The sequence below is a fragment of the Oncorhynchus kisutch genome, linkage group LG4, assembly GCF_002021735.2.
Source record: "Oncorhynchus kisutch isolate 150728-3 linkage group LG4, Okis_V2, whole genome shotgun sequence".
Lineage (NCBI taxonomy): Eukaryota > Metazoa > Chordata > Actinopteri > Salmoniformes > Salmonidae > Oncorhynchus > Oncorhynchus kisutch.
In genome coordinates, this window is record NC_034177.2 from 77,465,903 (window position 1) to 77,483,253 (window position 17,351).

General features: G+C 43.2%; 1 protein-coding gene across 5 annotated transcripts in view; it reads right to left on the reverse strand.

Annotated features, from left to right (window-relative positions):
* The window catches only part of LOC109890025 (echinoderm microtubule-associated protein-like 6), a 103,373-nt gene that overhangs the window by 13,686 nt on the left and 72,336 nt on the right, over positions 1–17,351 (reverse strand). For 2 of the 5 annotated variants that reach the window (XM_031823688.1, XM_031823690.1), the window contains 15 exons: positions 13,003–13,205; positions 11,584–11,695; positions 10,873–11,000; positions 9,388–9,529; positions 8,811–8,963; positions 8,244–8,375; positions 8,047–8,135; positions 7,732–7,908; positions 7,251–7,455; positions 6,691–6,817; positions 4,961–4,975; positions 3,996–4,004; positions 733–811; positions 360–489; positions 136–234 (listed from right to left, as the gene is read on the reverse strand). In XM_031823688.1, coding sequence (XP_031679548.1) covers positions 136–234; positions 360–489; positions 733–811; positions 3,996–4,004; positions 4,961–4,975; positions 6,691–6,817; positions 7,251–7,455; positions 7,732–7,908; positions 8,047–8,135; positions 8,244–8,375; positions 8,811–8,963; positions 9,388–9,529; positions 10,873–11,000; positions 11,584–11,695; positions 13,003–13,205 — 1,800 coding nt within the window. The remainder of the gene's footprint in view (positions 1–135; positions 235–359; positions 490–732; positions 812–3,995; positions 4,005–4,960; positions 4,976–6,690; positions 6,818–7,250; positions 7,456–7,731; positions 7,909–8,046; positions 8,136–8,243; positions 8,376–8,810; positions 8,964–9,387; positions 9,530–10,872; positions 11,001–11,583; positions 11,696–13,002; positions 13,206–17,351) is intronic. The other 3 variants (XM_031823692.1, XM_031823691.1, XM_031823689.1) reach the window with 2 other exon arrangements.

Here is a 17,351-nt window from a genome sequence, read left to right on the forward strand (position 1 = left end):
AATACCTCTCTCTCTCTCTCTCATATGCCCACACTCAGCCCACACGCAAATGCTATGGATAAGTACATGCAAAATATGTCAACGCATAATCACAATCAAATAAAACATGTTCATTCACTGCAGTACAGTACATACCAATCTGTCCTGTAGCGATGACATTTTTGTATTTAGGATGTTGATTGACGGTCAAACAGAGGATGTCGTCTGTATGCTCCAAGTAGAAACTCTGAGTCCCTGAGGAAAAATAGCATTAAAACACAGAGTTCATCTTCATCTTATCATGTACACGCCTTTGAAAGTCACAAGTCCTGATGTCAATACTGAGTATGGTATCTGAAAGTGACAACACGTAGCTGTACCAGTGGAGAGGCTGTGCACCATGGCCGTAGCTGCTGTGTGGAAGACGATGTCGGCGCCGTCGTTGAGGTAGTGAAGGTTGTTACGACAATCGAAGCCCCTGAACCCAAACACGTGGTCCAGAACCAGGTCCTGGAAGTACACACATCACCGACCAATCACATCCCACAGTGCACCAAACGTACCCAACAATGGTTCATAAAAATAAATAAAAATTAAGGTTAAAAATGTAACAAGACACAAGCATTTCGCTACACCCACAATAATATCTGCAAAATATGTGTATGTGACCAATAAAATTAGATTTTGTAACATTGTGTTGAGTATGACATCAAAGTTATTCAGAGTTAACATCAACACCACCGTGAGACAAACCTCGACGAGCTTCTTCTTTTTGGTGATATTGTTCTTCTGCAGCTTCTCTGGTTGGGGAGCAGCTCGGCTAACAGGTGGCCTGCAGTGAGTAAACAGGTAGTACTGCCTCACACAGTAGATATATTGGACAGATACAGTATATTAACATGTGTACATACCACAGAACCATGTCGTGTTTTCTCAGAGCAATTTCATTACAGGGCACAGAAATGCCACATTAAGGATAGATTAGGCCAAGTTATAAAATGTCTCTCTAGTCTGACATGAGAGTGATAGAAACAAAGAAAGAAAGATAAGAGAGAGTGTGAGAAAGAAAATATCTATGTACTAAACTACAGCTTGAGGAACTCAGAGAGTACAAAACAGCTGAATCAGTCATATCCCTCTGAATAGAAACCTTGTTAAGCATGGCTACAGTACATCATTGTTTGTTAATCACTCATAATAGCCTTTACTGTTTATAATACACAAACATTCAGTGTCCCTCATGAAACACACACAGTATATAACACAATATCTACAGACAGATTCAGTGCTACATAAAATTGAATAAATTGTATACATCACTGACATTTTTCCTATTACATTTTCCACATGTATGAATTTTTGCCAGCCACTGCACACATATCACCAAGGTGGGCACATCACATTCACAATGTTAACAAGCGTCAACTTTCACATAAGGATCACACCAATAATGACACATTACACCAGTTGGCTGAGGCCACATTTAACATGTATGGCAATGAGCCACAATGAGCAACAGAATACATTTCCACTCAGTCTCTGAGTCAGTTTCTAGGAGCTCTACACTGCCACCTGCAGCACATCTACCTCTGCGTCTCAGTGAGGCTTTCCCTGGATTTCCTTCTCTGTCCCCCCCTCATTGAAATCTATCACTATAAAATATAAATACTTAAAAAGAGGCAATCTGCAGTTAATGTAGCAATTACAGATTGCCCATTTAAAGTGGGTGGAATTCCACTCTCCTTAAAAATGAAGTCACTGGATATGTTGGAAAATTTGACTTCCTAGGCAGTTGGTTACCACAGTGATGTGTCCTGGCTGAGACCTGAGGTCCATGGTCACTCTCAGGGGTTAACAGACCATGTAAAACATCTGACATATCAATACTATTGATAGCTGACACAAAAGCAAAGGGCCATTAAAGAATAGAAGCTCTCCACAATGCCCTTTCCCACCTGGACAAAAGGAACACCTATGTGAGAATGCTGTTCATTGACTACAGCTCAGCGTTCAACACCATAGTGCCCACGAAGCTCATCACTAAGATAAGGACCCTGGGACTAAACACCTCCCTCTGCAACTGGATCCTGGACTTCCTGACGGGCCGCCCCCAGGTGGAAAGGATAGGCAACAACACATCTGCTACGCTGATCCTCAACACTGGGGACCCTTAGGGGTGTGTACTTAGTCCCCTCCTGTACTCCCTGTTCACCCACGACTGCATGGCCAAACACGACTCCAACACCATCATTAAGTTTGCGGATGACACAGCAGTGGTAGGCCTGATCACCAACAATGATTAGAGAGGAGGTCAGAGAACTGGCAGTGTGGTGCCAGGACAACACCCTCTCCCTCAATGTGAGCAAGACAAAGGAGATGATTGTGGACTATAGGAAAAGGAGGGCCGATGATTGTGGACTATAGGAAAAGGAGGGCCGAACACCCATTAACATCAACGGGGCTGTAGTGGCATCACTGCCTGGTATGGCAACTGCTCGGCATCTGACCGTAAGGCACTACAGAGGGTAGTGAGTACTGCCCTGCAATCCAGGATCTATATAATAGGCAGAGTCAGAGGAAAGCCCATAAAATTGTCAGAGACTCCAGTCACCCAAGTCATAGACTGTTTTCTCTGCTACCACACGGCAAGCGGTACTGGAGAGCCAAGTCTAGGACCAAAAGGCTCCTTAACAGCTTCTACCCCCAAGCCATAAGACTGCTGAACAATTAATCAAATGGCCACTGGACTATTTACATTGACCCCCCCCTCCCTCCATTTGTTTTGTACACTGCTGCTACTCACTGTTTATTATCTATGCATAGTCACTTCACCCCAACCCACATGTACAAATGACCTCTAACCTGTACCCCCGCACACTGACTCGGTACTGGTACCCCCTGTATAAACCTCGTTATTGTTATGTTATTGTGTTACTTTTTATAATTTTTTTAACTTTAGTTTATTTGGTAAATATTTTCTTAACTCTTCTTGAACTGCACTGTTGGTTAAGAATTTTTAAGTAAGCATTTCACGGTAAGGTCTACACTTGTTGTATTCGGCGCATTTGACAAATACAGTTTGATTTGATTTGATTTATTAAGTTATTGGTCCTTAACACAGGTTGTCAAATGTTCATGAGAATGTGTGCATGCTCCCGTGCGCACACACACTGACAGACAGAGTCTACAAGTTAACAGGGAAACACATATTGAAGAAGCCCTTGGAGGTTGAAATCCAACAGGAGGTTGAACAGTACAATGACAATGCAGAAGCATTACTCATACAGCACCAGCACTGTGTGCAATGGCCTGGTAGAACTACAGCCGTGTCATACAAGACAAGGTTCCAGCTCACTGGCAAATTACTAGCCCAAAGGTGATAGCTGTGATCACATACATAGTTTACACTCCTTACAGCTGACAGACACTACCGTCGTTCTCTGTTTGTTTGAACAGCATTTAACCAGCATTGTTTGGATGATCATGCACGGCAGGGAGCTAATATTTCCAACATCTACTTTCTCCTATTTCATTTGGTAATCAGACTCCCTCCACATGTGTTTTAACAATATTATCAGTGTCTACGTGCTCTGAAGTGACTTCAATCAGCACGTCAGAGTTTAGTGTTGCCACACATAACACCGCAGATTGAATATCTGTAGTAGTGTTGTAACTAACTCCTAAGGACTGATTGCAACATTTTTCATGCTGAGCCAGGATTGTAGAATCATTTTAATAAATGTTATGTTTTATTGAACCTTTATTGAACTAGAGAGTCATAGAGTGAGGCTGCCTAGCTCCATGTCTCTATCTGAACAAGAAAGAGAAGATGGGAAAAAAGCCCCACTGGGTGTGAAACTCTGCAGTCTGGATGCAAACATGCAGTTCTGATCAGATGGGAATGAGATGAGCTGACTGCCACCATGCAAGTACATACAGAACGTCACAGAGAAACACGTGGACCTGGACCCACAGTGTACGCACACAGCGTGATAGACACAAGTAGCCCACTTTACCTGGATCCCCTTGAGAGCAGTGGACAGAACCAAGTGAGAGGTTTAGAGGACAGGTCGGAGACCGAGGGGACTCAATATAGCTATAAAGGCTCTATGCTCATGCAAAAAGCAACCTGGAGAGCTATTAGCTGTCATTTCTGCCTGGTGCACACCATGCTCTGGCCATCAGCCTGCTGTCAGCATGCTAGAAAGAGAGACAGCTCGGAGGAGAAGTGTGGAATGAGAGAGTGCACCAGTCTACAGAGCGATAAGGGGAGGGGGTCATACCCTGGGGTCCCTGTGCAAACTGTGCAATAGAGCTCCTATGAGAGGAGGAGGAAGGGCACAGGAAGAGAGAAATGAGTCAGTGCCTCGATCTCAACCCCCAAGGGGTTATGGGAAAACAAGGTCCTGTGATGTCTGGGGCTCCATGAGAGGGGAAGAAGAAAAGAGAGGGGGAGAGACAGAAACAGAAAGAAAGAACGGTCTCCTCCAGCATCACTTGGTAAATCATCATTGTACTCGGAGTACCCTACAAAATAAATTGTGATACGAATGACCCAAAAGGATCTATAATAAAATGTCTTACTCATGCAGTTGACATAACTTCACATTGGCCATACTTTGAGCAATATGAGCGATATTGAGATCCATACGCTATGGGAGATTATGCCCATAGTCCATATAAATAGATGACTAGAAAATACAGCCTTTTCAGAACTGCTTCCTGTAGGACCATTATAGGAGATCAGTGAAATAACAAACACTTTTGGATAAAATGTCAAGTATGTATGGTTATAAAAGGAAAAACATGGAAAATTCTGTTGAAATCCCTGGATTAAAATAACACCATGTATTCTATTGCATGTTAGATATTCTACCTACACACTCAATAAAATAAAATACTCATCTCTTCACATCCAATGTAAGGAAATACCACCCACATCCCATAGCTAACACAGAATGTATGCATAGGTCATACTTACTTGACAATGCCCTGCCTCCAAAGGAATGCAAGTTAAAACACAAGAGAGATATTAAAGAGATTGAACAGGATGTTAAGCACTTACAAATTCTTAACATTCTACGAATTGGAATTTGTGACATATAATAAGAAATGGATTACGTCGTATACAATTGTCGGGGATCTGTTTTGGATTGTGAGCACTACTTTTAAAACTACTGGCTGAAATTACAACTTTATAATGCATCTTTCAAAGGTAGACTCAGTGAAATTACGTTGCCGCGAGCAGCACCGCAGATAATGAGATGAGCGAGACGCAAGACTTCGCTCTCACACAGTCACACACAGTATCTGCGCATGTGCACCGGTTACCTTCACGCTGTTAGAGCGTGGTAGCCAGGGCACCAAAACAACTGAGAAGTTGAGCCTCGAGGTTCAATGCTCTTAGTTGTTGCAGAAATGGACGTTGCGAGCCTCCCAGATAGCATATGATAGGTTCTTCACTGGTTCATGTTCTGTAACTATTTCATGTTTCCTGTCATTCTGTGATGCTGTATAATTGCTATTTCCACAGTATATTTTTGACTTCCCCTAGATGCACATAGCTGATAAGCCATTTATATTGATGGGGGAACCACTGATGTGGCAATATTCGATACAGTCTCGAAGCAACTGAGATCATACCAATGATACTGTATAGGTACTGTATACACAACATATCGGTATCATAGCAACAGATATCACATAGAAGCTCAAGAGAGAACACCTGCTACACATGCACATAACATTGTGTAATACTTTGTCAAGATACCTTCACAAGCCACAAGAACATGCTATCTCATACTGTAACACCACACAGACTACGACCCAAACACGTACACCCAACAATCCACAGATAGATGGATCCAACATAAAACATGCACACGGCATGCAATATCAATGGGCTACATCCACAATGCATGCCCAGGACAATCCACAGTATCATAGCAACAGAGGTGAATAGAGAGAGCGTATTAGAGAGAGGACACATAAGGCACACGTGTACACTCATAAAGTGCAGAAAGAAATAACATAGAACTGGGGATAAAGATCTTTCTATGAGCATATAATGTCTTGTTTTTTAATGCAAGTAGTACAGATAGGTAAAGAGTAGTCTATGTCTATCAAACTAAATCAGGCCTCCTACTCCATTTGAAATAGTCTAACATGAAAACAAACCCCACACAGTCTTCCCTTAAACTTCAAATGCTGTCAGCTAAGCACTGAAAAAGTCAACTTACTCTGTATCATAAAAAAGCAAGACCAAACTCTATATCCATGTCAACCCTACAATGACCACCTCTGAGGCTTTACAAAAGGTATAAATACTGTATATATGAATAATACTCATATAGATGTGTACTGGTAGACAGTTACAGTTCCTGTTTCTGACACCAGAGGACTCTATAAGCATTCCTGTGTAGACAATCAAATGGTGTTGGAAGCTGATGGCAGCCTGATTAGGATCAAGACTTTAACAGTCTTTTGAGGCCTAACATAACAGATAAAACTTGGGCATTTTTTTATTGTCACTGCCTCAGACTTTAAATTGTTTTAAATCTACACACAGCACAATGGTCAGGGACCAAGACACTCTAATGTTTAAGCTCTATCACTAAGTGACAACTACCAGTCCCAAAACAGAATCTGTACAGTTCAGTCATTTAGAGAAGGAAGGGAAACGTGGGCAGAGACAGAGGTGTGGGGGTGTACCTTTCCTCTGGTGACACCTCCTTCAGTTGCTGGTGGGGTTTGATGCCACACATACCCCGGATGCTGACAGCATAGATCTTAGTGGTGTAGTTGATGCTGTTCTCCCTTGCCACATCACTGTCATACCCTACAGACACGCCCACAGGAAGAGACTCGCCAATTAGAGTAGTGTTTTAAAATGTGTATTTGATCAGGATAGCTTTGTGTGTGTCTGTTGAGAATGTTGTATGGGAGTTCTAAGAGTAGATTGTGAGAGAGTTGTAAGAATGTGTATATAAAAAAAAGTCATATATATGTTTTATTGTCATATACACAGGATAGTTGCAGTGAAATGTGCTTTTTTACAGGGTCAGACATAGTACTACAGTGTTAAGTGCCTTGCCAAAGGGCACAGACAGATTTTTCCCCTTGTTGGCTTGGGTGTTTGAACCGGCGGCCTTTCAGTTACTGGCCCAACATTCTAACCATTAAGCTACCTTCCGCCCACAAGCACTAATGTATATAGTAGTATTGTATACTACTGTACTGTATGGATCAGTAGTCTAAAGGCTGGCGTTTACCTCCGTCCTCCTCAATGTCATCGTCTGACTCCTCGCTGTCCACAGGGTTCTCCCTGTGACCCTCTCCGGTTCTCTCCAGGCTCCAAATCATCAGTGCTGTGTCAGCTCCGCCCAGCGTCAGTAGCGTGGCGTCATCTTGTGCCCATCGCACGTTGGTTATATGAGCACTGTGGCCCACGTACTTCTTGAAGCGGGCATATTGACCCTGAGGGGGGAGCAGACGGTGCCAAGTTGAACCAAGAGACAATATTGAACCAAGTTGAACCAAGAGACAACATTGAACTAAGAGACAACATTGAATCAAGTTGAACCAAGAGACAACATTGAACCAAGAGACAACATTGAACCAAGTTGAAACAAGAGACAACATTCAACTTGAGTCAACAACTGAGACATGTACCAGCGTTGGGATTAATTCCATTTCAGTTCAAGTGAGTAAAATGTAAATTAACACTAGCGCAAGTGTACTGAGCTGTCGCACCCTGGTTGGATAGCTGAAGAGCTTGAGGAAGCCAAAGTCGTCTCCGGTGGCTAGCAGCTTCTTGTCTTTGGTGAGCGAGGCGGCGTTGACGTCTGTGATGTCACTGTGGGTGGGCCAGATCCCCTCACAGGTGGGGCCCAGGACACACGTCCAGGTAGCCCATTCCATCTTCTCTATCTGACAGGCGGAAACAGGAACGCACGCACACATACACACACACATAGTGTGTTAAACACTGCATCCTGTTATCATGGAGTGTCCATACATTTTTGATTTCTAGCTGAGAAAAATAACAATCTCAGTTGGGTCTCTCACCTCAGAATTTCTTATGGTTTGTCTCTTCCCTCTTGGGGCTTCGAAGAATAATTGCTCTTTGGCACCGGAATTTACTTGCAGCAATTTACCTACAGAAAAAAATGTACTTTTTCAGAATCCAAGGACAAAATGGAACTTGTATCTATAGACTACTAAGGAGAATTCATGCTCCTCTTGCATTTACACCATAAACTCACCATGAGAGTCCCAGTCTATGTGAGTGATATAGCTTGAAGCTCCTTTACAGATTCCCACCCTCTTACTGGACAGCACATTGTAGATATCCACAAAGTTATCATGAGAGGCCACAGCGAGGTATTTACCAGCGTCTAAGGAAGCCATAGAACCAGTGATCAACACCTCAGCCAGGTGGGAGATAATGCTATTCAGTGAAACCTCACTGAACACAAGAAAAAAAGGTGCTATCTAGAACCTAAAATGGTTATTCGGCTGTCCCCATAGGATAACCCTTTGGAGAACCCTTTTTGGTGCCAAGTAGAAGCCTTTTGGTTCCAGGTTGAACCCTTTTCACAGAGGGTTCTATCTGGAACCAAAAAGGGTTCTCCTATGAGGACAGCCGAATAACCCTTTTGGAACCCTTTTTTCTAAGAGTGTATATTAGGAACTGTTGAACTCAAATTAACCTTACTAATAAAATACCCATGCGTATTATCAGTGTTACGAAATACAAACAGCAGTGAATGAACACATCAATGATAAGTGATCCAGTCGGCTGATAGTACAGAGTCTATGTCAAAGGTTACCTTGTGAAAACCTGATGTCAGAGATAGACTCCTTCCTGTGATGAAAGGACACCAGGTCCTCCAGGGTGTCAGAGTTCACCACCAGGAAACTACCATCATTGAGGCCCACCGCTAAGGCTTTCCCATCAGGGGAGAAGGCACAGCATCTTCCACCTGACACACACATCACACACAGAGTTAAACACTTCCAAAATGGAGATACAGACATAGACTGACAGGCACAGAAGGTTACACTAGAGTGCCTTACAGATGTAGGATCTTAATTTGATCCCTCTTTTGTTGCTGAGAATTTTACTGCAAACCAGGAAATGTAAACTTGGAGTGTATTTTAATTTTAAAAGGCTTCTAAAGTTTGTAATTTTCACAGACATTTCAGACTTGATTTGCCCTTACGAAAAATGTATCAACCCCTACAAAAAATGTCCATTAATTATAATCCACATTTCCTGTTGCTGCAGAGTTATTTTCCTGCTGTAGCAAACTTGCTCAAATTACAATCCTACATCTGTATGTTTTGTTGAGGATTATGGGAGTTAATGACTCATTAGTCAAGGAAGATATCAACATTCAGTAGTACCTTTTTTAAGTTTGCGAACTGCCACCATACGGTGGTTAGTGAAGAGCTCCCATATCCTCAGAGTTTTGTCATCACTCACTGTGGCACATATGGGAAGCAGGGGGTGAGCAGCAAGACCCCACACCTCGCCGTCCATGTGACCCTGTAACCATAGCAATAGACGGGCACACAACTGTTAGTCAGTCACAGTTGACATGCCCTGAACCATTACTCCTAATCCATTTGACACATCTGTCACCCACAAAATAATTCATTCTTTTGTCTCAGAACGATACATTGTGCTCATATTGACGTGGAGTTTGAGTGAGAGGCTAAACAAAAGCCCCAATCCATCGCATCCCAGATAGCAGCAGCGATTTTACTCAACAACACTTCCATACTGATCCTTCATAACCCATCCCCATCAGGTCTGTTCACCATGGCAACAGAGCACACGTACCTGACTGCTAAGGAGTCGTGGAGGCTCTGACTCTGAGCTGTAAGGGCTGCTCTGCACCCTTAAAAGGGAACTACCACAGCGATGCACTGACAATCAGAACCACACATGCACGCAAATAAGCATAGACACGCACACACACACACACACACGTACGCACACACGGTCGCACACACTCATAATACCAACCACTGTAACTGTCATGTACGCAGCAGCACCACAGAGCCCATACACAAGCCTTGTGACACAGCCAAGAGACACAATAATAAGGAAGGTGTTGAGAGCTATGGACTATTCCGGATAATCAAGAGGGAACACAGGGCTTTTCGGAGCCAGCCAAGCAGCAGACTGTCAGATAGAAAAGGTTGCCTCGGATAACCAATGATTTATTTCCGACTGCAGTCCCTGCAGTAGAAGAAGTGAGTAACAAGCCAACACATCAAGAAGCCTGAGTAACAAGCCAGCACATCAAGTAGCCTGAGTAACAAGCCAACACATCAAGTAGCCTGATGTGTGAAAGGCAACACATCAAGAATCCTGAGTAACAAGCCAACACATCAAGAAGCCTGAGTAACAAGCCTCCAAATCAAGAATGCTGAGTAACAAGCCAACACATCAAGAATCCTGAGTAACAAGCCAACACATCAAGAAGCCTGAGTAACAAGCCTCCAAATCAAGAATGCTGAGTAACAAGCCAACACATCAAGAATCCTGAGTAACAAGCCAACACATCAAGAAGCCTGAGTAACAAGCCAACACATCAAGAAGGCTGTAGAACAAGCCAACACATCAAGTAGCCTGAGTAACAAGCCAACACACCAAGAAACAGTCAGTGGAGAACAGGCAACACCTGAAGGCTGCTGTAAAAATGTGTCCTCCAACCCAAATTAGGAAAAATAAGCTGAAATGGAAAAATACCCCACTCTAGGTGTTTCAGCTGTGTGCGCACACACACACACACACACACACACACACACACACACACACACACACACACACACACACACACACACACACACACACACACACACACACACACACACACCTACCTGGACTAGCAGGGTCATGGGTCCACTCTTGTCGATTTCAAGTATTTCTCCATTCTTGGTTCCCACCAGGATGTGTCCATGTCCCAGAGTTATGGCACGAATAGAGGGGTTGTCCTCCAAGAGCAGACCTGGGACACACACACAAATAGCACTGTAAAGACCAAGTACAGCCGTAGCAGTGAAATCCTCCCAGATCGATAGCAGCAGATAGAAGTAACATTCTTTGCATTTTCACATGAGGCCACGAGATGGCAGCACTAACTAGAGGAAGATACAGTGCTCAATGATGGTTAGAGTATCTATTGACCGTTTATGGTCAAATTTCAAACACATTACGCTTCCTGATACAGGTATGTGTTTTACAGGGTCAGAGCTTGCCTTTAAGAGAGAATTTCAGTACTTCTCAGATAGTGTTTCTGTATCTGTCAAGGACTTTGGTTGACTGTCAGTTACTGTAGGGAGTGTTATGGAGGCTGGTGGGAGGAGAAGCTATAGGAGGACAGGCTCATTGTAATGGCTGGAATGGAATAAATAAAAAGGAGTCAAACATGTGGTTTCCTACCTTTAGATCCAGGGGAGAGGGCTGCTCTCTTGATAGCGTATGTCTTCAGGCACCTCTCAAACATGTGGTTTCCTACCTTTAGATCCAGGAGAGAGGGCTGCTCTCTTGATAGCGTATTTCAGGCACCTCTCAAACATGTGGTTTCCTACCTTTAGATCCAGGGGAGAGGGCTGCTCTCTTGATAGCGTATGTCTTCAGGCACCTCTCAAACATGTCGTCCCACAGCTCCACTACTCCGTCCTTCCCACCTGTCACAAAGCCCTGGAGGGAACAACAGCAGAGGGACGTCACCCAAGGTACTCCACCACTGACAACCCCACTGAGGAAAACTAACAGTGACGAGGGCCGGATGAGACAGGGGCTCTGATCGACGCTAATGTTCCGCCTGACAGCTTGTCAAGAGGTCTGTCTGAACCGCTGAAGGATGGTAGGGGGTCCGTTTGTCTTGAAACTGAGAAGGAAGTGTTGGATGAGGAAGTGCAGGAGGAAGGTATGAATGGAGGGAAGACAGATAAAAAACATTGTCTGTCTCTGACATCTTTCACAACAAACAGAAGCAGTTGGGAATTGCAATGACTTCTACTACCAGACAGGGCCTGTCAAAGATCTGAAGCAGCAGCAACAACAACACATCAGGAATTCAGTGGTGGTCTCCCCCAGGAACGCCCTCCTTCAGACTGCTTCTCTGATGAAAGGTTTTGGAAACAGCATCACATAAATGTTACATCTAATGGGACTATAATATTTTGTTTTGATCTAAGGCATCTCTACTTGAAGAGATTGCGAATAAATAGACAATCTATTTGTACGAGAGGGAGAAAACACTATAAGATATTTAATTAAAAACACTATCATGGACTGAAGACAAGAGATAGGATTGACTGCTTATAATCACGCCAGTCTTCATTAGTAACAGTATATAGCGATATAATGATTTTCAACAGACCAGAAGTTCATGGGAGACGATCCATTTAATGAATCCAATCTCAGCATCAGGAGGGAGATGCATGATAGAATACACACCAAGGTTTCCATCGGTCATTAAGACTACATAGTATTTGCACACAGTCAAATGACAGGCTGCAAATGGTCAATTAGGAAAACGAGGAATCTATGTGAGGCTTAATCATGCTGCCTAATGATGCTGTGTTTGCTCCCAAACACAATAACCACCATGCCTCAACACATCAAGTCTCTCCAAAGCTCCTCATCAGAGCACTACAATATTGATAACTTCCTCAACTACAGGCCAATTATAGTTAAACACATCCATAACTACAGCCAGCAGCAACAATATCACTCTGAAATTATTCTAGTGGACAACATAACATCAATTCCATATGGTGAAGTCCTCATAGAGCAGTTATAGGGCATTTATGAGTCAATGGGAAGAAAGACAATTCAATATTTACACCAAGTGGGTGTGGGGAAACCAGAGTACAATACAGAGCCCTTCCAGATGATGATCTTATTATAAGATTATGATTATTATGAGATTATAAGGTTAGTGAAAACTAGTTGACCAACAGTCTGTTGTTATCAGACAGGGCTGACACCCAGTACAGTACCTTGTCCAGGGAGTACATGGCGAACACAGGTCCGTCGTGGGCCTTGATGGTCTTCAGCAGCACGGGCTCCTTCCAGACGTATATGTCCCCCGTGGAAGCTGCCGAGAATACCAGCTCATCTGTCCGACCATAACACACTGACATCATTGTCTCCAGCTTCCCCAGGTTCCCAAAGACGCCTCGCTGGAACATAAGGCCTCCACCTGTAGAGACAGCACACCATTAGAAACTCACACATACATCAGTTGATTTTCACAAACATATCACGCCTGACAAAACAGAGTTGTTCCAATGTTCATTCAAAAAATGACAGGGTGGAACACTTTCCTAAAGACATAATTACAGTGTGAAAATACCTAGAAGGATATACTTGAAAGAAAAACAGGGACATGAGAGGAGAGGAGCTAGAAAGAGAGAGACTGATAGTATGATATAAACTGATAGTATGAAAGAGACTGATAGTATGATATAAACTGAGAGTATGATATAAACTGATAGTACGAAAGAGACTGATAGTATGAAAGAGACTGATAGTATGACAGAGACTGATAGTATGACAGAGACTGATAGTATGATATAAAATGATAGTATGAAAGAGACTGATAGTATGAAAGAGACTGATAGTATGAAAGAGACTTATAGTATGACAGAGACTGATAGTATGATATAAACTGATAGTATGACAGAGACTGATAGTATGACAGAGACTGATAGTATGACAGAGACTGATAGTATGACAGACACTGATAGTATGACAGAGACTGATAGTATGACAGAGACTGATAGTATGACAGAGACCGATAGTATGACAGAGACTGATAGTATGACAGAGACTGATAGTATGATATAAACTGATAGCATGAAAGAGACTGACAGTATGACAGAGACTGATAAAAATATATAGACTGATAGTATTGGAGAGACTGATAGTATGACAGAGACTAAAAATATGATATAAACGGATAGTATGAGAGAGACTGATAGTATGACAGAGACTAATAGTATGAGAGAGACTGATAGTATGATATAGACTGATCGTATGAGAGATTAATGCTCAGACCCCAACCAAGGAACATCAAAAGTCGTGCTATAAATTCACAGACAACACAAAGATTCCTTGATGTCCTTCCAGATTCCCTCTGTCTACCCAAGGACGCCAGAGGACAAAAATCAGTTAACCACCTAACTGAGGAACTCAATTTAACCTTGCGCAATACCCTAGATGCAGTTGCACCCCTAAAAACTAAAAACATTTCTCATAAGAATCTAGCTCCCTGGTACACAGAAAATACCCGAGCTCTGAAGCAAGCTTCCAGAAAATTGGAACGGAAATGGCGCCACACCAAACTGGAAGTCTTCCGACTAGCTTGGAAAGACAGTACCGTGCAGTACCGAAGAGCCCTTACTGCTGCTCGATCATCCTATTTTTCTAACTTAATTGAGGAAAATAAGAACAATCCGAAATTCCTTTTTGATACTGTCGCAAAGCTAACTAAAAAGCAGCATTCCCCAAGAGAGGATGACTTTCACTTTAGCAGTGATAAATTCATGAACTTCTTTGAGGAAAACATTATGATTATTAGAAAGCAAATTACGGACTCCTCTTTAAATCTGCGTATTCCTTCAAAGCTCAGTTGTCCTGAGTCCGCACAACTCTCCCAGGACCTAGGATCAAGAGAGACGCTCAAGTGTTTTAGTAATATATCTCTTGACACAATGATGAAAATAATCATGGCCTCTAAACCTTCAAGCTGCATACTGGACCCTATTCCAACTAAACTACTGAAAGAGCTGCTTCCTGTGCTTAGCCCTCCTATGTTGAACATAATAAACGGCTCTCTATCCACCGGATGTGTACCAAACTCACTAAAAGTGGCAGTAATAAAGCCTCTCTTGAAAAAGCCAAACCTTGACCCAGAAAATATAAAAAACGAATCGGCCTATATCGAATCTTCCATTCCTCTCAAAATTTTTAGAAAAGGCTGTTGCGCAGCAACTTACTGTCTTCCTGAAGACAAACAATGTATACGAAATGCTTCAGTCTGGTTTTAGACCCCATCATAGCACTGAGACGGCACTTGTGAAGGTAGTAAATGACATTTTAATGGCATCGGACCGAGGCTCTGCATCTGTCCTCGTGCTCCTAGACCTTAGTGCTGCTTTTGATACCATCGATCACCACATTCTTTTGGAGAGATTGGAAACCCAAATTGGTCTACACGGACAAGTTCTGGCCTGGTTTAGATCTTATCTGTCGGAAAGATATCAGTTTGTCTCTGTGAATGGTTTGTCCTCTGACAAATCAACTGTACATTTCGGTGTTCCTCAAGGTTCCGTTTTAGGACCACTATTGTTTTCACTATATATTTTACTTCCTGGGAATGTTATTCGAAAACATAATGTTAACTTTCACTGCTATGCGGATGACACACAGCTGTACATTTCAATGAAACATGGTGAAGCCCCAAAATTGCCCTTGCTAGAAGCATGTGTTTCAGACATAAGGAAGTGGATGGCTGCAAACTTTCTACTTTTAAACTCGGGACAAAACAGAGATGCTTGTTCTAGGTCCCAAGAAACAAAGAGATCTTCTGTTGAATCTGACAATTAATCTTAATGGTTGTACAGTTGTCTCAAATAAAACTGTGAAGGACCTCGGCGTTACTCTGGACCCTGATCTCTCTTTTGAAGAACATATCAAGACCATTTCAAGGACAACTTTCTGTCCAAAAATGATGCAGAAAAATTCATCCATGCTTTTGTCACTTCTAGGTTAGACTACTGCAATGCTCTACTTTCCGGCTACCCGGATAAAGCACTAAATAAACTTCAGTTGGTGCTAAATACGGCTGCTAGAATCCTGACTAGAACCAAAAAACTTGATCATATTACTCCAGTGCTAGCCTCTCTACACTGGCTTCCTGTCAAAGCAAGGGCTGATTTAAAGGTTTTACTGCTATCCTACAAAGCATTACATGGGCTTGCTCCTACCTATCTCTCTGATTTGGTCCTGCCGTACATACCTACACGTACGCTACGGTCACAAGACGCAGGCCTCCTAATTGTCCCTAGAATTTCTAAGCAAACAGCTGGAGGCAGGGCTTTCTCCTATAGAGCTCCATTTTTATGAATGGTCTGCCTACCCATGTCAGAGACGCAAACTTGGTCTCAACCTTTAAGTCTTTACTGAAGACTCATCTCTTCAGTGGGTCATATGATTGAGTGTAGTCTGGCCCAGGAGTGGGAAGGTGAACGGAAAGGCTCTGGAGCAACGAACCGCCCTTGCTGTCTCTGCCTGGCCGGTTCCCCTCTTTCCACTGGGATTCTCTGCCTCTAACCCTATTACAGGGGCTGAGTCACTGGCTTACTGGGGCTCTCTCATGCCGTTCCTGGAAGGGGTGCGTCACCTGAGTGGGTTGATTCACTGATGTGGTCATCCTGTCTGGGTTGGCACCCCCCCTTGGGTTGTGCCATGGCGGAGATCTTTGTGGGCTATACTCAGCCTTGTCTCAGGATGGTAAGTTGGTGGTTGAAGATATCCCTCTAGTGGTGTGGGGGCTGTGCTTTGGCAAAGTGGGTGGGGTTATATCCTTCCTGTTTGGCCCTGTCCGGGGGTGTCCTCGGATGGGGCCACAGTGTCTCTTGACCCCTCCTGTCTCAGCCTCCAGTATTTATGCTGCAGTAGTTTATGTGTCGGGGGGCTAGGGTCAGTTTGTTATATCTGGAGTACTTCTCCTGTCCTATTCGGTGTCCTGTGTGAATCTAAGTGTGCGTTCTCTAATTCTCTCCTTCTCTCTTTCTTTCTCTCTCTCGGAGGACCTGAGCCCTAGGACCATGCCCCAGGACTACCTGACATGATGACTCCTTGCTGTCCCCAGTCCATCTGACCGTGCTGCTGCTCCAGTTTCAACTGTTCTGCCTTATTATTATACGACCATGCTGGTCATTTATGAACATTTGAACATCTTGGCCATGTTCTGTTATAATCTCCACCCGGCACAGCCAGAAGAGGACTGGCCACCCCACATAGCCTGGTTCCTCTCTAGGTTTCTTCCTAGATTTTGGCCTTTCTAGGGAGTTTTTCCTAGCCACCGTGCTTCTACACCTGCATTGCTTGCTGTTTGGGGTTTTAGGCTGGGTTTCTGTACAGCACTTTGAGATATCAGCTGATGTACGAAGGGCTATATAAATACATTTGATTTGATTTGATTTGAATAGTATGACAGAGACTGATAGTATGATATAGACTGATATATTGACAGAGACTGATATTATGAGAGAGACTGACAGTATGATATAGACTGATAGTATGACAGAGACTGATAGTATGACAGAGACTGATAGTATGA